The 19,953-nt window shown below is 44.8% G+C and overlaps 1 protein-coding gene across 3 annotated transcripts in view; it reads left to right on the forward strand.

The window, feature by feature from the left end:
* The window catches only part of APP (amyloid beta precursor protein), a 365,769-nt gene that overhangs the window by 335,830 nt on the left and 9,986 nt on the right, over positions 1-19,953 (forward strand). The window contains exons 13-16 of one of the 3 annotated variants that reach the window (XM_075335061.1): positions 2,156-2,377; positions 3,708-3,761; positions 10,137-10,149; positions 19,464-19,545. In XM_075335061.1, coding sequence (XP_075191176.1) covers positions 2,156-2,377; positions 3,708-3,761; positions 10,137-10,149; positions 19,464-19,545 — 371 coding nt within the window. The remainder of the gene's footprint in view (positions 1-2,155; positions 2,378-3,707; positions 3,762-10,136; positions 10,150-19,463; positions 19,546-19,953) is intronic. The other 2 variants (XM_075335059.1, XM_075335060.1) reach the window with 2 other exon arrangements.

Here is a 19,953-nt window from a genome sequence, read left to right on the forward strand (position 1 = left end):
TTTCACTGCAACCACAGATCTGCCGCAGATTTATCTCTTTGTGTGACAGGGCCTTTAGCTGCTCAGATCTGTCCCCTTCATCTCCTGAGTCCTGACCTGTTATCAGTCCTGCAAAATCACCAGCATTCACATTTTGCAGAGCAGTTCTTTTAATCACTGCTGCTTGTCCAAAGGCAATGTTCTCTCTGTATACAAATATAGTGTTAATAGTTTAGACTGCAGAAAAATGACAGACCATTAATGTGTTACAGTAGCCTAATCTCAGCAGGAGGAGGAGTATCTGCCCTCCCCCATCCCCATAAATAATGAAGTAGGGAGACTGGAAAGCAGTGTGCTGCTTAAGACACAGCTTGAGACTAATCCCTTTTGAAGTAAAAACTAAATAAATAAACAATAAAAAAAAAATACTTGCAAAGGTGTCCACATCATTTAATGATCATATTGAGCATCTTGTATCTATAGTCAGATGTGTAAATAGTGGATATAAACAAAAAAGCAGATTTATTAAAAAGGTTGTCCACTACTTGAACAAGCACTTCTCAATCTGAAGGTTTCTCCTTAAAAGTAATAATAAAGTTATACTCTGGCTCTGTATCAATAGGATCTCCCGGGATCAGTTGATTACACTAGTACAAGATCCCGGGACAGCGAGTGTCATCACTGTTGATACTGCGCCAGAACCGGAAGTCAGTATTAATTTTAAGATTTTATAAAGGGTAAACATTAAAATTGAAAAGGGGTTAACTGGGAAGGGAACAACACCTTTTAAGTACTGCTATTGTCTTATACATACTTGTATATAAAGATGGTTCTGTTAAAGGGAACCTGTCAGGTGCAATATGCCCCCAGAACCACGAGCAGTTCTGGGTGCATATTGCTAATCCTGCCTAACTGTCCCTGTATACAAGAGCATAGATAAAGAGATCTATAGAAAAAGTATTTCTAAAGATTCTTTATGATATGCTAATGAGACCAGGGACTAGTTGCAAGGGCGTTACTTCCCCCAACTAGTCCGACCTCTTAGCACGCCCCTGTGGGAATGCTAAAATACTAACATGCTACTCAAAGAGCATCACCAGCAGTGACGTGCATACCTGTGTCCGCTGTCTTTGCTGTTCAGAAGTCCCCGGCACTTCCGGTCATGTGCAGTATGAAGCCGGGTGTACACGTCCCGGCTTCAAAGAGGTCTGGTGCGCAAGACTAGAACTATTGGGGACTTCTGAACAGTGGAGACAGCGGACACAGGTACGCGTGTTACCGCTGGTGATGCTGCATTGAGTAGCATGTTGGTACGCCCCTATGGGAGTGCTACCATGTTAAGAGGGCAGACTAGTCGGGGAAAGTAACGCCCTTGTGACTAGTCACTAGCCGCATTAGCATATCATAAAGGATCTTTAGAAATACTTTTTCTAAAGTTCTCTATCTATGCTACTAGAAACAGAGACACTTAGGCAGGGATTAGCAATATGCACCCAGAACTGCTCGTGGTTTTGGGTGTATGCAGGACCTGACAGGTTCCCTTTAAGTATTTTTAAAGGGAACCTGTGAAGTGATACAATTCTGCTCAATCCATGGGCAGCATGTATTGTGCACTGGCTGTATTTTCTGTGCCAAGTATGTTCGACTCTTTAATAGTCTCCAGGGACCGAGCCGCGCAGCAGACTAGTTGGATAGGCGGGTCCCTGGCGGCCTTTTCCCGCCTGCTGCCCTGGATTGACAGGTCTTTCCCTACGCACATGTACAGTATAGTCTATAGCGCGTATACATAGGGAGAGACTCGTAAATCAACTGCTGCAGAACTAGGAAAAAACAGTGGTAGCAAACCAATCTGTTCTCAGGCTACGGCCCCCGGCCCCCCATATTTTTTTTCTGAAACGCCAAAGCATTTCCGAGGATAATATATCAAGATGTAATTACGCAGCAGACAGGTTTCCTTTAAAGATATTGAAATGTGTTTTTTTTTTTTTCCCCATCTGAGATGTTTGTGGTGTTGGCACTAGATTTTCCATAAATGTCTTAATAGGCGGACACCTCGTATGCTGACAAAATAGGGGTTACCTGGCCAAAGTTTAACAAAACAACTTCAAATTTGTCTACTATTGGGTCAATCTGTTGTACTGTCCATGTCGTAACACTAGTTTCTTCCAACTTCTAGACGAGTTATTCCAAAAGGAGCAGAACTACTCTGATGACGTGTTGTCCAACATGGTCAGCGAGCCCCGAATCAGCTACGGCAATGACGCCCTGATGCCCTCTCTGACCGAGACTAAGACAACAGTGGAGCTTCTCCCTGTGGATGGCGAGTTCAATGTCGATGACCTTCAGCCCTGGCATCCATTTGGTGTTGATTCAGTCCCTGCAAACACGGAAAACGAAGGTAAAAGTGAAATTTGCTATAGGGTTGTGCTATATGACACATGTGCACGTCTTTTAGATGTATCTCTGCATGTCCCCGTATGTTTTCTGCTCTTCTGCTACTTGTGTCCTGCATGGTTGACTATTTGTAACCCTTAAGGTGGCCATAGACATAAGTTATCATTTGGCAGACAGTTCTACATCTGACAGATATAATTTAATAGGAAATCGCGATAAGCGGCTGCAGTATGCGATGCTTATTGTGTGCAAATGCAGTCCGGTCCTATTTTCTACCAATGATTGATGTCAAAGGACTATCGGGCACGGGCCCTATGCTTATATCAATAATGTCCACCACCCAGCCTAGCATATTATGAAATTACGGCATTGTTTGCCCAAATTTTCGATAGTGTCTTTAAAGGGTTTTTGTGGAATTAATTTTTTTATATATCACAATGCATTGCAAGCTGCTTGATGATGTTCAGTGACTATCGACGGCGGTCTCCTTGCCAGCGTAGTCTCAAGCCTTTATGGTCTTCTACTAAACCATAACTGATTTCTGGTTTGAAGTGAATATATTTATGCTCGGATGAAAGAGAGAAGACAGGAGGACTGCCGACCGTCAAGATAGATACTGAACAGCATAAAGCTGCTTACAATGCATTGAAATGCATGCAAGCTGCAGAAATAGAACAGTTAACATTTTTATTTATTTATTTAAAACCTATCAATTTGTTTTTATTTTCACATAAATGCAATAAAATAAAGATGCAAAGGTGTCCACAGGCTTTAACGACTTTGTGGGTGGAACATCTCTTATTCTGGGCAAAGTTTGGGTGTAGATAGTGCTGCTTATATATTTGCAGTGGCTTAATATAGGCCATCAGTTTTTTTTTTCTTGTGGGGGGTGCCACTACTGAGGTCCTTTCAGTTTAGCAGAAAAAAATAGGACTCTGGGGAGGATTTGGGCCCCTTCACGTCAGTATCTGACACAGTGTCCTCCTTTGTGGTGAGCGTAGCACGGGATCGTGGGTTGGTCTTATTCTTTCCTAGATTGGGATCGCCACCGATCAATATCCCGCCAATGTAAAATAGGGGCAAAGACGATCTACTTCCATGCCGTGAGGGTATACAGCAGAGCCTAGAAATGTAGTAGCCTCCTTGTACGTTGTTCCTGCTATCCTGTCTGTCTGGCACATTAACCCTAGTTGCATTTCTACCACTTTATATATTTTCCCTGTGTATCCTTCCCATTCAGTAAATGATGTATTGTTATTTTTATTTGCTTTTCCTATTCTTTTTTTTTTTTTTCTTCATTTTTTTTTATATATTCTTTTGCTGCACGTTCCCAGTTGAACCAGTTGATGCTCGCCCTGCCGCAGATAGAGGACTCACTACACGACCAGGTATATAACGCTTTGCTTTTCACCTTTGATCCTTTGCATGGTGTATTGCTTGCCTGCTTGCCATTAATTTTTGTATCAGATTTTTGCCTTTTGCTATTCTTGAGAATCACTTTTTGCATGCATTGTACGTACTGACTTTGTAATGGGGCCCCTGCTCAGCCATATGTATCAACATCTGTTATCAATGTTATTTACTTGATATGTTCATTACCCTCATTCACATGATATGTATGTTATGTATTATCCATGTTGTCTCCATCCTTTTGCCCATTTTAAAGGGGTTTTCCAGGACTATTTATCTTTTTTTTATTATGGGCCTAAGAACTAACAGGCAGGTGTCACGCTAGGTACGGAGAAGTACCGAGCAAACGGCAGAAGTGAAGGAAGACCATGTGTCTAGGTAAAGGGGAGATAGTGACCCCTGACCAAACCTACTGCTGGTCCCTGGGGTTCCTCACCACCCTAGAGAAGTTCCGCACCTATGGGCCGAGCTGAATACCTGACCCTAGATATCCCTAGTGCTGGGCCGTAAATAGGAAACGGATGAAATGAGCTCTTCATCACCCCCACTAAACAACTATAGAAGACACAAGGAGGATACACAGGGGAAAAATGCATGAACTACATATCCACAGATGATTCAGGTAAAGGTTCAGCAGAGGTTTCAGCAGTGATACCACTGAGGAGTACAAGCCGCCTGCTTGCAACCAAGGCTTGAAGAAATTGAAAATAACATCATCACCAGTCCAAAGGAAGGAAGGGATATATAAGCACCAAGAGAATGCTGATGATCAGCAGCTGGGTAGAAGGCGAGCTCCTGCTGGGTCCAAAAGGGGGAGAGATGCATCCTGCAGGAAAGCTACCTATACCAACGAATACTGACAGCAGGAACAATGGAAAGTCAGGGAGTATTTTGTGCAGCCAAACACTGTGACCTTTTATGGCCAGAAACCACATGACTGTATGTCACTCTTGACAGCAGGTAGTTGCTCTGTCCGAATAGAGTGCTCCTGCCAGCAATTCTGCAGCTTCCACTGACATCACGTCGACAGAGAAGCAGCTTCTCTTCCACGCTGCTCTGTTGACTGAGCATTACTGTAGTGGGAAGCAGGCAGTAATGTCCTGCCGATAGAATTGGCTCTGTTGACATTGAAGCAGCAGAATCACCAGCATGAGCAATCTGTGACCACTGTGAGTCAGTGCTTGGTAGAACAAGCCGGTAGTTAGCAACTACCTACCTGTTAGTTTTTAAGCCTATAGTTAAAAAATAAAATTGTCCCGGGCATCAGGAAAGTACCAGGAAATACCCGTTCAGCCAATCCCTACCTGCTCCAATGACAGACGTCGGCTAGTGATTGGCTGAGGAGCATTTCTTGTGTGAAGCATTGGAACGCTCATTTTTGTTTTCGGAACCTTTTTAAAACAAAAAATGATTGGCTGGACAACCCCTATAAAACTCTTTACTGTATGAGGTCTCCTTCCCCTTCCATATCAAAATATAAAATTTTTCTAGCCATTCACTATCTCTGGTTTTAAGGCTATGTGCGCACGTTGCGTACAGTTCACTGCAGAAATATCTGCAGCGATCTGAAGAGCACATGTGCGCTTTAAATCGCTGCAGAAATGTCCGTAGTGAAGCCGATTCCATGCGCTCTGCCTGCAGCTCCTCCCATAGACAGAGCAGGAGCTGCCGGCAAAGCGCACGGAAGAAGTGACATGTCACTTCTTTTTACGAAGCGCTTCGGCAGTAGCCGAAGCGCTGCGCTCTAAAACGCCACGTGCGCACGGCCCCTGCACAATCTCCATAGACTGTGCAGGGGACGCAGGACGCATGCAGTTACGCTGCGCTGCAAAGCGCAGCGTAACTGCATGTATTTGCGCAACGTGCGCACATAGCCTAAGTGTCTCCTATGCCAAGACCCCAATCTAGGGTTCTAGGTATTGAAGAGTCACCTTTAATTTGGTGTCTTTTATATACTCCAAATTTAATTCTTTTTCGGTACCTCTACTTCAGATATGGTGTGTAGGATCTGGTCTCAAACTAGACCGACCCCCCTGAGATCATTGTGAACAGAGCTTCATCTGCCTCTCAATGATCACTGTTTTTAGTTGTGCCATTGGTGTTCTCCCACTTGTCTTAGCGCATCAATGCTTCCATGGTTTCCTTCATCATTCCTGGTTCGATGAATTGACTGACTGCAACATATTGTTATCTGCATAGTCACACTTCAGAGGATATCCGCTATTTAATCATTTTACTTTATAATTTATGAACTGGTTTAAAGAAAAAAATAGGCTCGAAGAATGACAGTAAAGGCCCCGATACACGCAACGACGTATCTAACGATATATCGCCGGGGTCACGGATTCCGTAACGCACATCCGGCATCGTTGGCGACGTTGTTGCGTGTGACACGCACGAGCGACCATTAACGATGGAAAATAGTCACCATATCGTCCATCATTGACATGTCGTTCATTTTCATAAAATCGTTGATTGTTGAGGACGCAGGTTGTTCGTCGTTCCCGAGGCAGCACACATCGCTACGTGTGACACCTCGGGAACAAGGAACTACAGCTTACCTGCGGCCGCCGGCAATGAGGAAGGAAGGAGGTGGGCGGTATTTTACAGCCGCTCATCTCCGCCCCTCTGCTTCTATTGGGCGGCCGCTTAGTAACGCCGTTGTGATGTCACACAAACTGCCCCCTTAGAAAGGAGGCGGTTCGCCGGCAACAGGTAGGCAGGTAAGTACGTGTGACGGCTCCTAACAATTTTGTGCGCCACGGGCAGCGATTTGCCCGTGACGCACAAATGACGGGGGCGGGTGCTTTCACCAGTGATATCGCTATCGATATCGCTGCGTGTAACACCCCCTTAAGAATGTATGTTTACGGTATTCCCTGTCCAGATGTTGCTTCCAATGACATTGGCGGTACTAGACTTTCATCCATCTCGGGAGCGCTTGCTGTAGGGTTTTATTCGTCGATACGTTTGCCAGCCTCCATGAACACTTCTTATTTTATGGGAGGCTATACGGCTGACGATATAAAGGCGCCTTCTTATGAAACTGTCATCATGGCTAATGTCTCGCTGTATTCAGCCATCAGGAGAAAACCTGATTATTGAAAGCACTTTCTGATGCGTCCATCCTCTCCAGGGTATTGCTAATAAAACTGCATTTGTGCAGAAAAAAAGCCTACTTTCTGACAGCGGTAATAGTTTAAAGGAAGCGGTGTGTTGCTTTTATAGTTTTCTTTTCTATTTTATTGGAAGGTTCTCTTTTTGGTAATGTTTTTTGTGTAGAAAGTGATTTTAATGTGGCACAATGTTTGGAAATTACTGTATCAGTTTAGATCTGAAAGCCACTTTCCCTTTATTTTGGCTGACTTCTTTGTAGAAATCCTTTTTTTATTACAATTTAAATCAGTTTTTATTTTTTTTTTGTATTCCATATTATACTTTGAGTTGATTTTACTTCTCCCTTTTACTTATTGTTGTAAGAGTATGATATGAATTACTCCACAAATTCATATTTAAGGCTCTGTATACATAACCGGCGGATCGTTTGAGCCTCTTGACCCTTCCGCCACATCATCTGGAGGATCGGGGTGCTCGAATTTCAACAACCAATCCTTTCATCCTTTTGCGAGGAGATAACTCTATGGGTTGTGTCTGGAGGCGGCATTCTCCTCTCTAGCTGTTGAAACTGCTCCTGTCAGTAGTCATGGTGTTGTGGAGTCAGGAGAAATGGTTGCCTACCGAATGAACGTAACCATGTTGTACATATTAGGGCAGGGGTCCCCAACCTGTAGCTCGGGAGCCAGATCTGGTTCAGGAGCCACATGTGGCTCGTTAGTTGAGTGCCACACATCTGAAACCATCTGCCATTTTGGTGCATTAGTACTAGATCTAGCAATGAGTTATGAAGAGAAGGTCTCCAGATGGTGACTTTTGTGAGTAGATGTAAAGATCTGAATGTGCCAGTGAGGATGGAGGGGGGAATAATTCATGTAAGCTGGAGATAGGATGATATTATCAGAGGTCCTTGAAGCTGGGTATAATAGTAAAATGAGCATGCCTGATATGGAAGTACCCAGTAGGGGTAAACCGGAAACCCTTGGATGTACGTATATATGGGGGGGGGCACAAGGTCTCAGTGTGCTTCCTATAGGAAGCACACTATCATCACACCAGTAATGGTGGACATAATTCATTACTGTGGACGGAGAGTGGTTGTAATGGTGCTGGATGTAGCTTACGACCATCTCACGGAGATGAATGTGGCTCTTAAGGGAAGACAGGTTGCGGTCTTCTGTATTGGGGCATCGGAAGACTTCCATTGGATCTAAGTGTTCCTCGGCATGCCTCCAATTTTACACAGTGATACTTTCTGTTGGATTGGATTTAGAAGAAAATATTTTTATTTATGATTAAAGCATCATTAATGTGAAAAGAGTTACACAAATATTACATACATAAAATAAAAAACAGACACCGAAGTGCAGGTGATCTTGCAGGGTAACAAGGAAGGAGACACTAGGATCAGGGGGCTGCAGCAGCTCCGGTGGTGGTGAGGTGGCAGCACGAATATTGCAGGCTATGCGATTTCTTGAAGAGATGAGTTTTCAGGCGATGTCTGAAGGTTCCACGTGTGGGAGACAATCGGAGATGAGATGGCAACACAATTATTTCAGGCAGTGAGCTTTCTTGAAAAGATGAATTTTCTGGTGGTATCTGAAGGTTCCACATGAGCGAGACAATTGGAGATGAGGTGGCAGTACGATTATTGCAGGCTTTGAGCTTTATTAAAGAGATGAGTCTTCAGGTGGTGTCTGTAGGTTCAATGTGTGAGAGACAATAGGAGATGCTGAGGCACTGAGCTCTAGAGGACATTGTATGCTTGGGAAACATCTGGAAGGCAGTTGGGTGAGGAATGTACAAGAGTGTGGGAGGGAGGGTCAAATTCTACAGCAGCTCCAGGGGTAGTGTGGTGACAGCACGAATATTGCAGGCTATGATCTTTCGTGAAGAAATGAGTTTTCAGGGGATGTCTGAAGGTTCCACCTTTGAGAGACAATTAGAGATGAGGTGGCAACACAATTATTTCAAGCTGTGAACTTTATTGAAGAGATGACTTTCAGGCGATGTCTTAAGGCCCAGTCACACTAAACAACTTACCAGCGATCCCAACAACGATCCAACCTGATAGGGATCGCTGGTAAGTTGCTAGGAGGTTGCTGGTGAGATGTCACACTGCGACGCTCCAGCGATCCCACCAGCAACCTGACCTGGCAGGGATCGCTGGAGCGTGGCTACACGAGTTGCTGGTGAGCTCCCCAGCAACCAGTGTCCCAGCCCCCAGCCAGCAGCGCCGCGTGGAAGATGCTGCGCTTGGTAACTAAGGTAAATATCGGGTAACCAACCCGATATTTACCTTGGTTACCAGTGCACGCAGCTACACGTGCAGAGAGCAGGGAGCAGCGCACACCGCTTAGCGCTGGCTCCCTGCTCTCCTAGTTACAGCACACATCGGGTTAATTACCCGATGTGTGCTGCAGCTACATGTGCACAGAGCAGGGAGCAGCGCACAATGCTTAGCGCTGGCTCTCTGCTCTCCTAGTTACAGCACACATCGGGTTAATTAACCCGATGTGTCCTGCAGCTACATGTGCACAGAGCAGGAGCCGGCACTGACAGTGAGAGCTGCGGAGGCTGGTAACGAAGGTAAATATCGGGTAACCAAGGACAGGGCTTCTTGGTTACCCGATGTTTACTGTGGTTACCAGCCTCCGCAGAAGCCGGCTCCTGCTGCCTGCACATTTAGTTGTTGCTGTCTCGCTGTCACACACAGCGATCTGTGCTTCACAGCGGGACAGCAACAACTAAAAAATGGCCCAGGACATTCAGCAACAACTAACGACCTCACAGCAGGGGCCGGGTTGTTGCTGGATGTCACACACAGCAACATCACTAGCAACATCGCTGTTACGTCACAAAAGTTGTTCGTTAGCCTTTAAGGTTCCACGTGTGGGAGACAATCAGAGATGAGATGGCAACATGAATATTGCAGGCTGTGAGCTTTCTTGAAGAAATGAGTTTTCAGGTGGTGTCTGAAGGCTCCACTTTTGGATGACAATTGAAGATCAGTTGGCAACTCAGTTATTTGTCCCAAGGTTCCACATGTGAGAGACAATTGGAAATGCTGGGGCACTGAGCTCCAGAGGACATGGGATGCTCAGGAAACCTCTAGGAGGTGGTTGGGTGAGAAATGTACAAGAGTGGGTAAGGGAGGGACAAATTCTGGAAATATTGAGTCGGAGGTGGTAAGAGCTTGGATGTGTGATTTCAAGGACAGAGTCACGGGTTACACTTAGGCAGTGGACTTGTGTTTCAGGGGAAAGTGATACCGGGAAAGGGATTTCTCAAGATTCACTCATCGGATCAGCACGAAAACATATTTTTATTGGTGGACAAAGTGCCGTTTACACAAACTATTTCCATTTGTAAAAATGTGCAGACAGGTTCCCTTTTAAACAATTGATGTTTTTTAAAATTAACTATGTTTTGCAAAACTCTCGAAATCTTGCAGTCTGAATACTGAACCTTTTTCAGTTTTTAGTCATCTCATCGCATACAGATTACACCTATATGTAGATAAAACCGGATTAGTTACAATATCTCCCCCCCCCCTCTCTGCACAACTACCTCTGCACAGGTCACAGAGCGTGCATAGAAAATTCTCATGTAGAAGTCCATGAATAACTCAAAACTATTGTTTCTTATGGTCCATGTGGCTGAAGTAAAACATCTCTAATTATTTTAAATTCAATCTGTCACCAGATTTACCATCATAAACTAAATCTATCATAAATGGATATCTTAGACCTGATGTTACTAATGTACCTACATTGTAAATTCATGTCAGAATGCCTATATAATCCCCTAATTAAAATAAGCATGTTATGAGTGGATAACATTTAGGCAGGGAAACTTTCACTGTAAGTACCCCTGCCTCATCACGTCCGAGAGGTTTTTTTTTTATAATGTATGCAGTTAGTATTGTGAAACCTGGTGACAGATCCTTTTTACAGCAGCTCTGTCAAGACAAGTAATTAACAATTTACTTTCATTATAAAACCCATTAACATTCAAAGATAATGAAATGATTCCGCTATCTCTGTCTTAGTCTACACAGCAAAGCCGAAGATTGAGCAGTAGAAAGCTGGAAAAGGTTGGCCTATTATGTGAGATCAGGGATCAGTTTGGGAAATGTTACTCTATCTATCTATAGATCCTCTTTATAGCAGCTCTGCCATGACACGTACTTAACTATTTACTTTCATCATAAACTCCATCAACATTCAATGATAATGAAATGATTACACTAACTCTGTCCTAGTCTACACAGCAAAGCCAAACATTGAGCAGTAAGTAGAAAGCTGGAAAAGGTTGGCCTATTATGTGAGATCAAGGATCAGTTTGGGAAATGTGACTTTATATTTTTATAGTGGCATTAAAAATACACGGCGAGTAATATGGAGCGAGTCGAATGTGATAAATCGCATTCCACTCGGACCAATATTACTCTATGGGGCAGCTCACATGAGCGATTTTTTTCTCAGCCCTAAACAGACCAAGAAAACAGTTGCAGCATGCTGCAGGTGGAATGTGATCCTGTTTTACGTGCACCCATTCAAGTCTATGGGGGCGAGAGAAACATTGCATTGCACTCACATTAGACCGGTGTAACGCGAGGGCAGAGCGAGATTCGCATCAGCTGACAATGGAGGACATGGGGAGATTACACCCTCCCCTCCGCAGCGCCGGCCCTCCCCTCCTCCGCAGCGCCGGCCCTCCCCTCCTCTGCAGCGCCGGCCCTCCCCTCCTCCGCAGCGCCGGCCCTCCCCTCCTCCGCAGCGTCGGCCCTCCCCTCCTCCGCAGCGTCGGCCCTCCCCTCCTCCGCAGCGTCGGCCCTCCCCTCCTCCGCAGCGTCGGCCCTCCCCTCCTCCGCAGCGTCGGCCCTCCCCTCCTCCGCCGCGTCGGCCCTCCCCTCCTCCGCAGCGTCGGCCCTCCCCTCCTCCGCAGCGTCGGCCCTCCCCTCCTCCGCAGCGTCGGCCCTCCCCTCCTCCGCAGCGTCGGCCCTCCCCTCCTCCGCAGCGTCGGCCCTCCCCTCCTCCGCAGCGTCGGCCCTCCCCTCCTCCGCAGCGTCGGCCCTCCCCTCCGCAGCGTCGGCCCTCCCCTCCTCCGCAGCAGGAGCGCCGGCCCTCCCCTCCTCCGCAGCTGTGGTCGGATCGCAGGATCGGACCACAGTCACATGACACTTGGCTCCCGCTGTGCTGCGAGCGTGAGGCGAGTGTCATGTGACTCGCACTAATCCCAGTGTGGCCTAAGCCTTATTGTAGTATACAAGTAGGGAATTTTTTAAATATTTTATTTACTTTTGCCTCCATGATGTTTTGATGTAGAAGTGTTAGGTATTTGGGTGCCATCTGCTCGTGTTGTTAACGGTGCAGCCCAAACAGAATACAATGAATGATATGAGTTTGTCCATTCCAGTAAGCTCAAACCCCCCACGCTGTTCCAGCATATGCAGTGCTTGTCTATCTGAGCCTGCCAAATTCATGGTTCATTTCCCTGGCTAAATGGCGTGATAATAGATTTTTGTTGACAACAAATGCTCTTAAACTCAGGAAGAAAACACTTTTACATTATGAAAGCCGCCCTCTGCCCGTGCAGTGTCAGTTGTTTGAGTGACCTCTTAACTTTGTGTGACCTGCTAGAGACCCCACATGATTTGTTGCCATATAGTTGATGTTAGGAATCATAAATACACACATATCGTTGGATAGTTTGGCGGACACCATTGTTGATGTACTGTTTTTACAGTGTCTTGCGAAAGTATTCGGCCCCTTTGAATTTGTCAACCTTTTTCCATGTTTCAGGCTTCAACATAAAGACAAAAATGTTAATGTTATGGTGAAAAATCAACAAGTCGGACACAATTGTGAAGTTGAACGAAATGTATTGCTTATTTTAAACTTTTGTTAAAAAGAGTAAACTGAAAATTGGGGCGTGCAATATTATTCAGCCCCTTTACTTTCAGTGCAGCAAACTCACTCCAAAAGTTCATTGAGGATCTCTGAATGATCCAATGTTGTCCTAAATGACTGATGATGATAAATATAAGCCACATGTGTGTAATGAAGTCTCCATATAAATGTACCTGCTCTGTGATAGTCTCAGTGTTCTGTTAAATCACAGAGAGCATCATGAAGACCAAGGAACACAACAGGCAGGTCCGTGATACTGTTGAGGAGAAGTTTAAAGCCGGATTTGGTTGCAAAAAGATTTCCAAAACTTTAAACATCCCAAGAAGCACTGTGCAAGCGATCATATTGAAATGGAAGGAGTATCATACCACTGCAAATCTACCAAGACCCGACCGTCCCTCAAAAATGTAATCTCAAACAAGGAGAAGACTGATCAGAGATGCAGCCAAGAGGCCCATGATCACTCTGGATGAACTGCAGAGATCTACAGCTGAGTAAGAGAGTCTGTCCATAGGACAACAATCAGTCGTACACTGCACAAATCCGGCCTTTATGGAAGAGTGGCAAGAAGAAAGCCATTTCTCAAAGATATCTGTAACAAGTGTTGTTTAAAGTTTACCAAAAGCTACCTGGGAGATACACCAACCATGTGGAAGAAAGTTCTCTGGTCAGATAAAACCAAAATCGAACTTTTTGGGCACAATGCCAAACGATATGTTTGGCGTTAAAGGAACACAGCTCATCACCCTGAACACACCATCCCCACTGTCAAACATGGTGGCGGCAGCATCATGGTTTGGGCCAGCTTTTCTTCAGCAGGGACAGGGAAGATGGTTAAAATTGATGGTAAGATGGATGGAGCCAAATACAGGACCATTCTTGAAGAAAACCTGTTGGAGTCTGCAAAAGACCTGAGACTGGGACCGAGCTTTGTCTTCCAACAAGACAATGATCCAAAACATAGAGTAAAATCTACAATAAAATGGTTCACAAATAAATGTATCCAGGTGTTAGAATGGCCAAGTCAAAGTCCAGACCTGAATCCAATCGAAAATCTGTGGAAAGAGCTAAAAACTGCTGTTCACAAACGCTCTCCATCAAACCTCACCCAGCTCCAGCTGTTTGCAAAGGAAGAATGGGTAAGAATCAGTCTCTCGATGTGCAAAACTGATAGACATACCCCAAGCGACTTGTGCTGTAATCGCAGCAAAAGGTGGCGCTACAAAATATTAACTTAAAGGGGATGAATAATATTGCACTCCCCAATTTTCAGTTTATTAATTTTTATAAAAGTTTAAAATAAACAATAAATTACGTTCAACTTCACAATTGTGTCCACTTGTTGTTGTTTCTTCACCATAAAATTTACATTTTTTATCTTTATGTTTGAAGCCTGGAATGTGGGAAAAGGTTGAAAAATTCAAAGGGGCCGAAGGCACGGCAAGGCACTGTAGAAGCTACAATGCTCCTCTGAAGAAAAATGGGTATGTCTGGGCCAAACCTCCCACTCACAGATGCATATATACATTAAATATGTAGGTATATACCATCGTGGGCAAAGGTTTTGAGACTGACCCAAATTTTGGGTTCCACAGTTTTGTGCTTTAGGTTTTTTAGTGGCATTTATAATTTTCTCTAAATTAATCAGATGAATTGCAAAATATTGGAGTCATTCCTTGTCTTCAAAATGAATTTAATCACCAAAAACCATCTCTGCTCATATTGAACCCTGCCACATAATATTAATTTATTTTCTCGTTCGCTCAGGAGAAAGTGTTAATGAGGTCAAGGCAAGGCAGCTGACGTCACTCTTGTCACGTTGAAGTCCAAAAGCAGACTGGTTGTTTTAAAAGGAGTCTTGCGCTTGAAATCATTGTTTTCTTCTCTTAAGTTACCTTCAAGCCAACAGGTTCTGTCATTTTTTGTTCATCAAAAGGGCTTACAGGCAAGGACATTGCTACTTTTACGATTGTCCCTAAAACAGCCGTTTATTGGATCATCAAGAACTTTAGAGAGCGAGGTTCAATTACGAAGAATAAGGCTTCAGGGCACCCCAAAGGAGTCCAGTAAGTGTCAGGACCATCTCACAAAGAGGATTCAGCTATAGGATCAGATCATCACCAGTACAGAGCTTGCCCAGGAATGGCAGCAGGCAGGTGTCTGTATCTGCATGTACAGTGAGTCGAAGGCTTTTGGAGGCTGGCCTAGTGTCAAAACTAGAAGCTATTTCTCTTCAAGAAAAACATCAAGGACAGACTGTTGTTGTTGTTATTATTATTATTATTATTATTATTATTATTATTATTATTATTATTATTAAGGAAGTATAGGGATTGGGCTGCAGAGGACTGAGGTAGTTAATTCCGACACCCGCTTCAGACTGTGTAGAACAAGAATGATTGTCCATTGAAGATAAAGTGAGCACTACCATGACTCCTGTGTGAGCCAATAATAAAGCATCTTAAAATCATTCATGTGTGCGGTTACTTCTTCATGCAACGATCCAGGAGCAATTTGGTTTTGAACAGTGCTTTTACCAGCATAATGGAGACCATGTCATAAGGCAAAAGTGATAACAAAGGGGCTCAAAGAGTAATACATTGAAATTTTGGGTCCCTGGCCAGCAAACTCCACAGATCTCAATCCTATTCAGAAACTGTGGTCAATCCTCAAAAAATGGGTGGTCAAACAAAAACACAGAAATGGTTATAACTCCAATGGGTTACCATTAGTCCGAATTTGGCCCAGAAGCTAATATCCATTATGCATGGGCCAAATAGCCAAATCTTGAAAAATAAGGGCCAATACCAGAAATATTAAAGTTTAAAAACTGTTGAAAGTGCTGAAAAATGTACTTTAGGAAACAGACACATCTGACAAAAAGATCTAAAAACGTGTAAGTCCTAAACTTTGTGAAAAACTAAATTTGTGTCGGTCTCAAAACTTTTGGTCAAGTGTGTGTGTGTGTGTGTGTCCGTGCGTACACACCTCAACTTTGAAATTGATACTCCAAGAGTGAAACGTTGTGGATTAATGGAAATCAATGGATGTTGACATATTACTGATATGCAAATGATAAATATTCGGAAACAAAATTTTCAGAATATCTCGATTAATTCAGTATCGAGTATGAGCACCACATGCGTTATTCCCCACCTTAACACATTGGTTGCTATCAGTGAGGTTATTAATAGTTGTCTGAGGAATGTTCTGCCGTGCTATATACACTTGGGCACCAAGTTCTTCTGATGACAGCCCCCTTTGCAATTGCCAACCAATGACGTCCTAGATATCCTTGATGGGAGAAAAGTCTGGAGATGCTGCTGGCCAAGATAGCCCTTTAGGCTTTGCAGGCTGCTCACAGTAGCATGAGCATTGTGTAGCCTGGTAGTGCCAGACTGAAAACGGCTCTTGGGACACTTTACAGAAACGGCCACACCAATATTTCCACCACAAAAAAAATGAAACGCCGAACTGTTAGGGGTACTTTGCACACTACGACATCGCAGGTGCAATGTCGGTGGGGTCAAATTGAAAGTGACGCACATCCGGCATCGCAGGCAACATCGTAGTGTGTAAAGCCTAGATGATACGATTAACGAGCGCAGAAGCGTCGTAATCGTATCATCGGTGTAGCGTCGGCGTAATCCATAATTACGCTGACGCGATGGTCCGATGTTGTTCCTCGCTCCAGCAGCAGCACACATCGCTGTGTGTGAAGCCGCAGGAGCGAGGAACATCTCCTACCAGCGTCACCACGGCTCCCGTAGGATATGCGGAAGGGAGAAGGTGGGCGGGATGTTTACATCCCGCTCATCTCCGCCCCTCCACTCCTATTGGCCGCCTGCCGTGTGGCGTCGCAGTGACGCCACACGGCAGGCGGCCAATAATAATGTTCGCTAATGTTCGCTACGGCAGCTATCACAAGGATATCGCAGCTGCGACGGGGGCGGGGACTATCGTGCTCGGCATCGCAGCATCGGCTTGCAATGTCGCAGCGTGCAAAGTACCCCTTAGTGTACCTGGGATAAAAAAAAAAAAATACAGGGGTTCAGTTATTGTACATTGTCACCCCACTCCATAATCCCAGGAGTAAAACCGGTGTGACATTCCTTAATGAATTCCTCTTCATGGTGTTGCCCATGTGGTCTACAGATGGAGGCTGGAATGAGTTCTTCTCCTCCTCAGCAGTATGTCCCGCTTTTGTCTTGTTGTATGTTAACCCTATGAAGAGGCTTTCACAAAGGAATGTCCCCTTGGTCCTACTCCTGGGATTATGGTGTGGGCTAGATGGACCTCTCTATTCTTCATTCCGGGTACACTAACAGCTCAGCGCTACATTGATTTGCTTTTGGGACCCTAGGAAGTGTAGAACACACATTGCCTCCATACCAACATGGTTCTGGCTCATTTCTTTGGTTTTGCTTTAGTCTTTTGTATTTTGTGCATATTGGAGCTTGGCTCCTTTTTGGGCTGTACATTTTGTCTATATAGCCTTCCACAAGCAGGTGTTTAAACAATCAGGCCCGGTCCTGCTTTGCCCTTACCTATTGAGGTCTGATGGCACGTAGCGAGGTAGATGCGTCCTGATTAGGCACCTTGTCGCAGTAGGGTGTCTTTTACACTCTTTTGATCAAACTAGTGTCAACTAAGTCCCCTTATGTTATTTACGTGTACTTGACTTACTATAGGATTTTTGTATCTTTATATCTTTGGTTTTGTCTGTTGATGGCGATAGTGTGAATGTGCACCTATCTACATTACACTTATACCAACATGTGTTCTGACGTATCTCTGGTTTTGTCTTATTATAAAATCATGTATTTTGTATTGATGGGGGAGATTCTCCTATATAAATATGTTTTTGGATTATCTGTAATACACTGTATTTTATACCCTTTTAGAAATTGATCAATGAATAAAGGGGTTGTCAGTAGTGATGTGCGGACCCGCAGATACTCGGGATTGGCGGGCCAACAGAGTAAAAAAAAAAAAAACCTGGTTTGGGCCTGGAATTGATTCCGGTCCCCATATAAGTGTATGGAGTCCAGAATCAGGAGCTTTACAATGGTAGTAGAAAGGAGTAAGGGGATGAGAGCAGGCATGTTAAACTAGGGGGTACTTTGCACACTACGACATCGCAGCTGCGATGTCGGTCGGGTCAAATCGAAAGTGACGCACATCCGGCATCGCAGGCGACATTGTAGTGTGTAAATCGCTTTTGATATGATTAACAAGCGCAAAAGCGCCGAAATTGTATCATCGGTGTAGCGTTGGTCATTTCCATAATTTCGGAAGGACCGATGTTACGATGTTGTTCCTCGTTACTGCGGCAGCACACATCGCTTTGTATGAAGCCGCAGGAGCGAGGAACATCACCTTACCTGCATCCCGGCTGCAATGAGGAAGGAAGGAGGTGGGCGGGATGTTTACGTCCCGCTCATCTTCGCCCCTCTGCTTCTATTGGCCGCCTGCCGTCGCTGTGACGCCGCACGACCCGCCCCCTTAGGAAGGAGGCGGTTCGCCGGCCAGAGCGATGTCGCAGGGCAGTTAAGTGCATGTGAAGCTGCTGTAGCGATAATGTTCGCTACGGCAGCTATCACAAGATATCGCAGCTGCGACGGGGGCGGGGACTATCGCGCTCGGCATCGCAGAAATCTATTTGCGATGTCGTAGTGTGCAAAGTACCCCTTAGTGTCTCCGGGCCTGGGGTTGGTGCTTGGGTACTTTTGAACTATAGCAGATCCGGACTTTTAAGGCACTTTACACGCAACGACATCGCTAACGAGATGTCGCTGGAGTCACGGAATTCGTGACTCACATCCGGCCTCGTTAGCGACGTCGTTGCGTGTGACACGTACGAGCGACCACTAACGATCAAAAATGCTCACCACATAGTTGATCGTTGACACGTCGTTCATTTTCAATATGTCGTTGATCTTCTGGGACGCAGGTTGTTCGTCGTTCCTGAGGCAGCACATATCGCTACGTGTGACACCCCGGGAACGACTAACAACAGCGTACCTGCGTCCTCCAGCAACGAGGTGGGAGTGACCTTCATGCGGCTGCTCTCCGCCCCTACGCTTCTATAGGTTGCTGTGTGATGTCGCTGTGACGCCGCACGAACCGCCACCTTAGAAAAGGTTGTTCGCCGGCCACAGCGACGTCGTTAGGCAGGTAAGTACGTGTGACACGCACTACCGATTTTGGCCGCCACGGGTAGCGATTTGCCCATGACGCACAAACGACGGGGGCGGGTGCGATCGCTAGCGTTGTCGCAGCGTGTAAAGCGCCCTTGACAGTCCGGATCCACCATCACTAGTTGTCAGCTGAAAACAAATGACCCATCTACAGGATCGGCTATAAGATGGACGGCAGGGGCTCGCTGATCAGCAGAACAAAAGAATGATATTCCCCACAAGATACTTTTATCGCCGGTACAAAATGGTATGGCAGGTTTTTTCATAATGGGAGTGACTGTCAATGAAGGCAAAATATTCTGCATTTTCTGTACCCTATACAACAGTACCAAGTGCGGTGAGAGGTTCATTTTTTATGTTTTTTAAAAGCCTAACCTTATGCACTGGTATCTTTGGGTGATTCTGGTCCATTTTTGTGTCACTTTACCTGTTTTTTGTCTTGTAAATACAGGATCGGGCCTTACAACATTAAAACTGAAGAAATATCTGAAATGAAGATGGATGCTGGCTATGAGGTCCACCACCAGAAGCTGGTAAGCAGCGCGAGATCTATGCCAAGGTTTTAGCAATGACCTATAAAAACATGAGGAACAAATCATTCACTATGAAATATATGGATATTAGAAGCGGTCGCCTTCCCTTTTATATGTTCTTAGTGTCTTACTGCTACACACGCCTGAGGGAAGGAAGTATATCTGCAGGGTCAGACACACAAGCTTTGTTGTGTGGTCGGTTACCGTAGGCGACACATAGGTTTGATGTTAGAAAGTAAACAATATCAAATGTTATATTAAGTGTATTTAGCTAAAAAAAAAAACATAGCTAAGCTCAGGATAGGTAATGTCTGATCTCTGGGACCCCCAAGATCTTAAGAAAGTTGCCTTTAATTTTAGGAGAACTGGGACAATAAAATGAATTTGGTTGTAAAGGAAAAAAAAATA

Source organism: Anomaloglossus baeobatrachus, chromosome 2 (assembly GCF_048569485.1).
Source record: "Anomaloglossus baeobatrachus isolate aAnoBae1 chromosome 2, aAnoBae1.hap1, whole genome shotgun sequence".
Lineage (NCBI taxonomy): Eukaryota > Metazoa > Chordata > Amphibia > Anura > Aromobatidae > Anomaloglossus > Anomaloglossus baeobatrachus.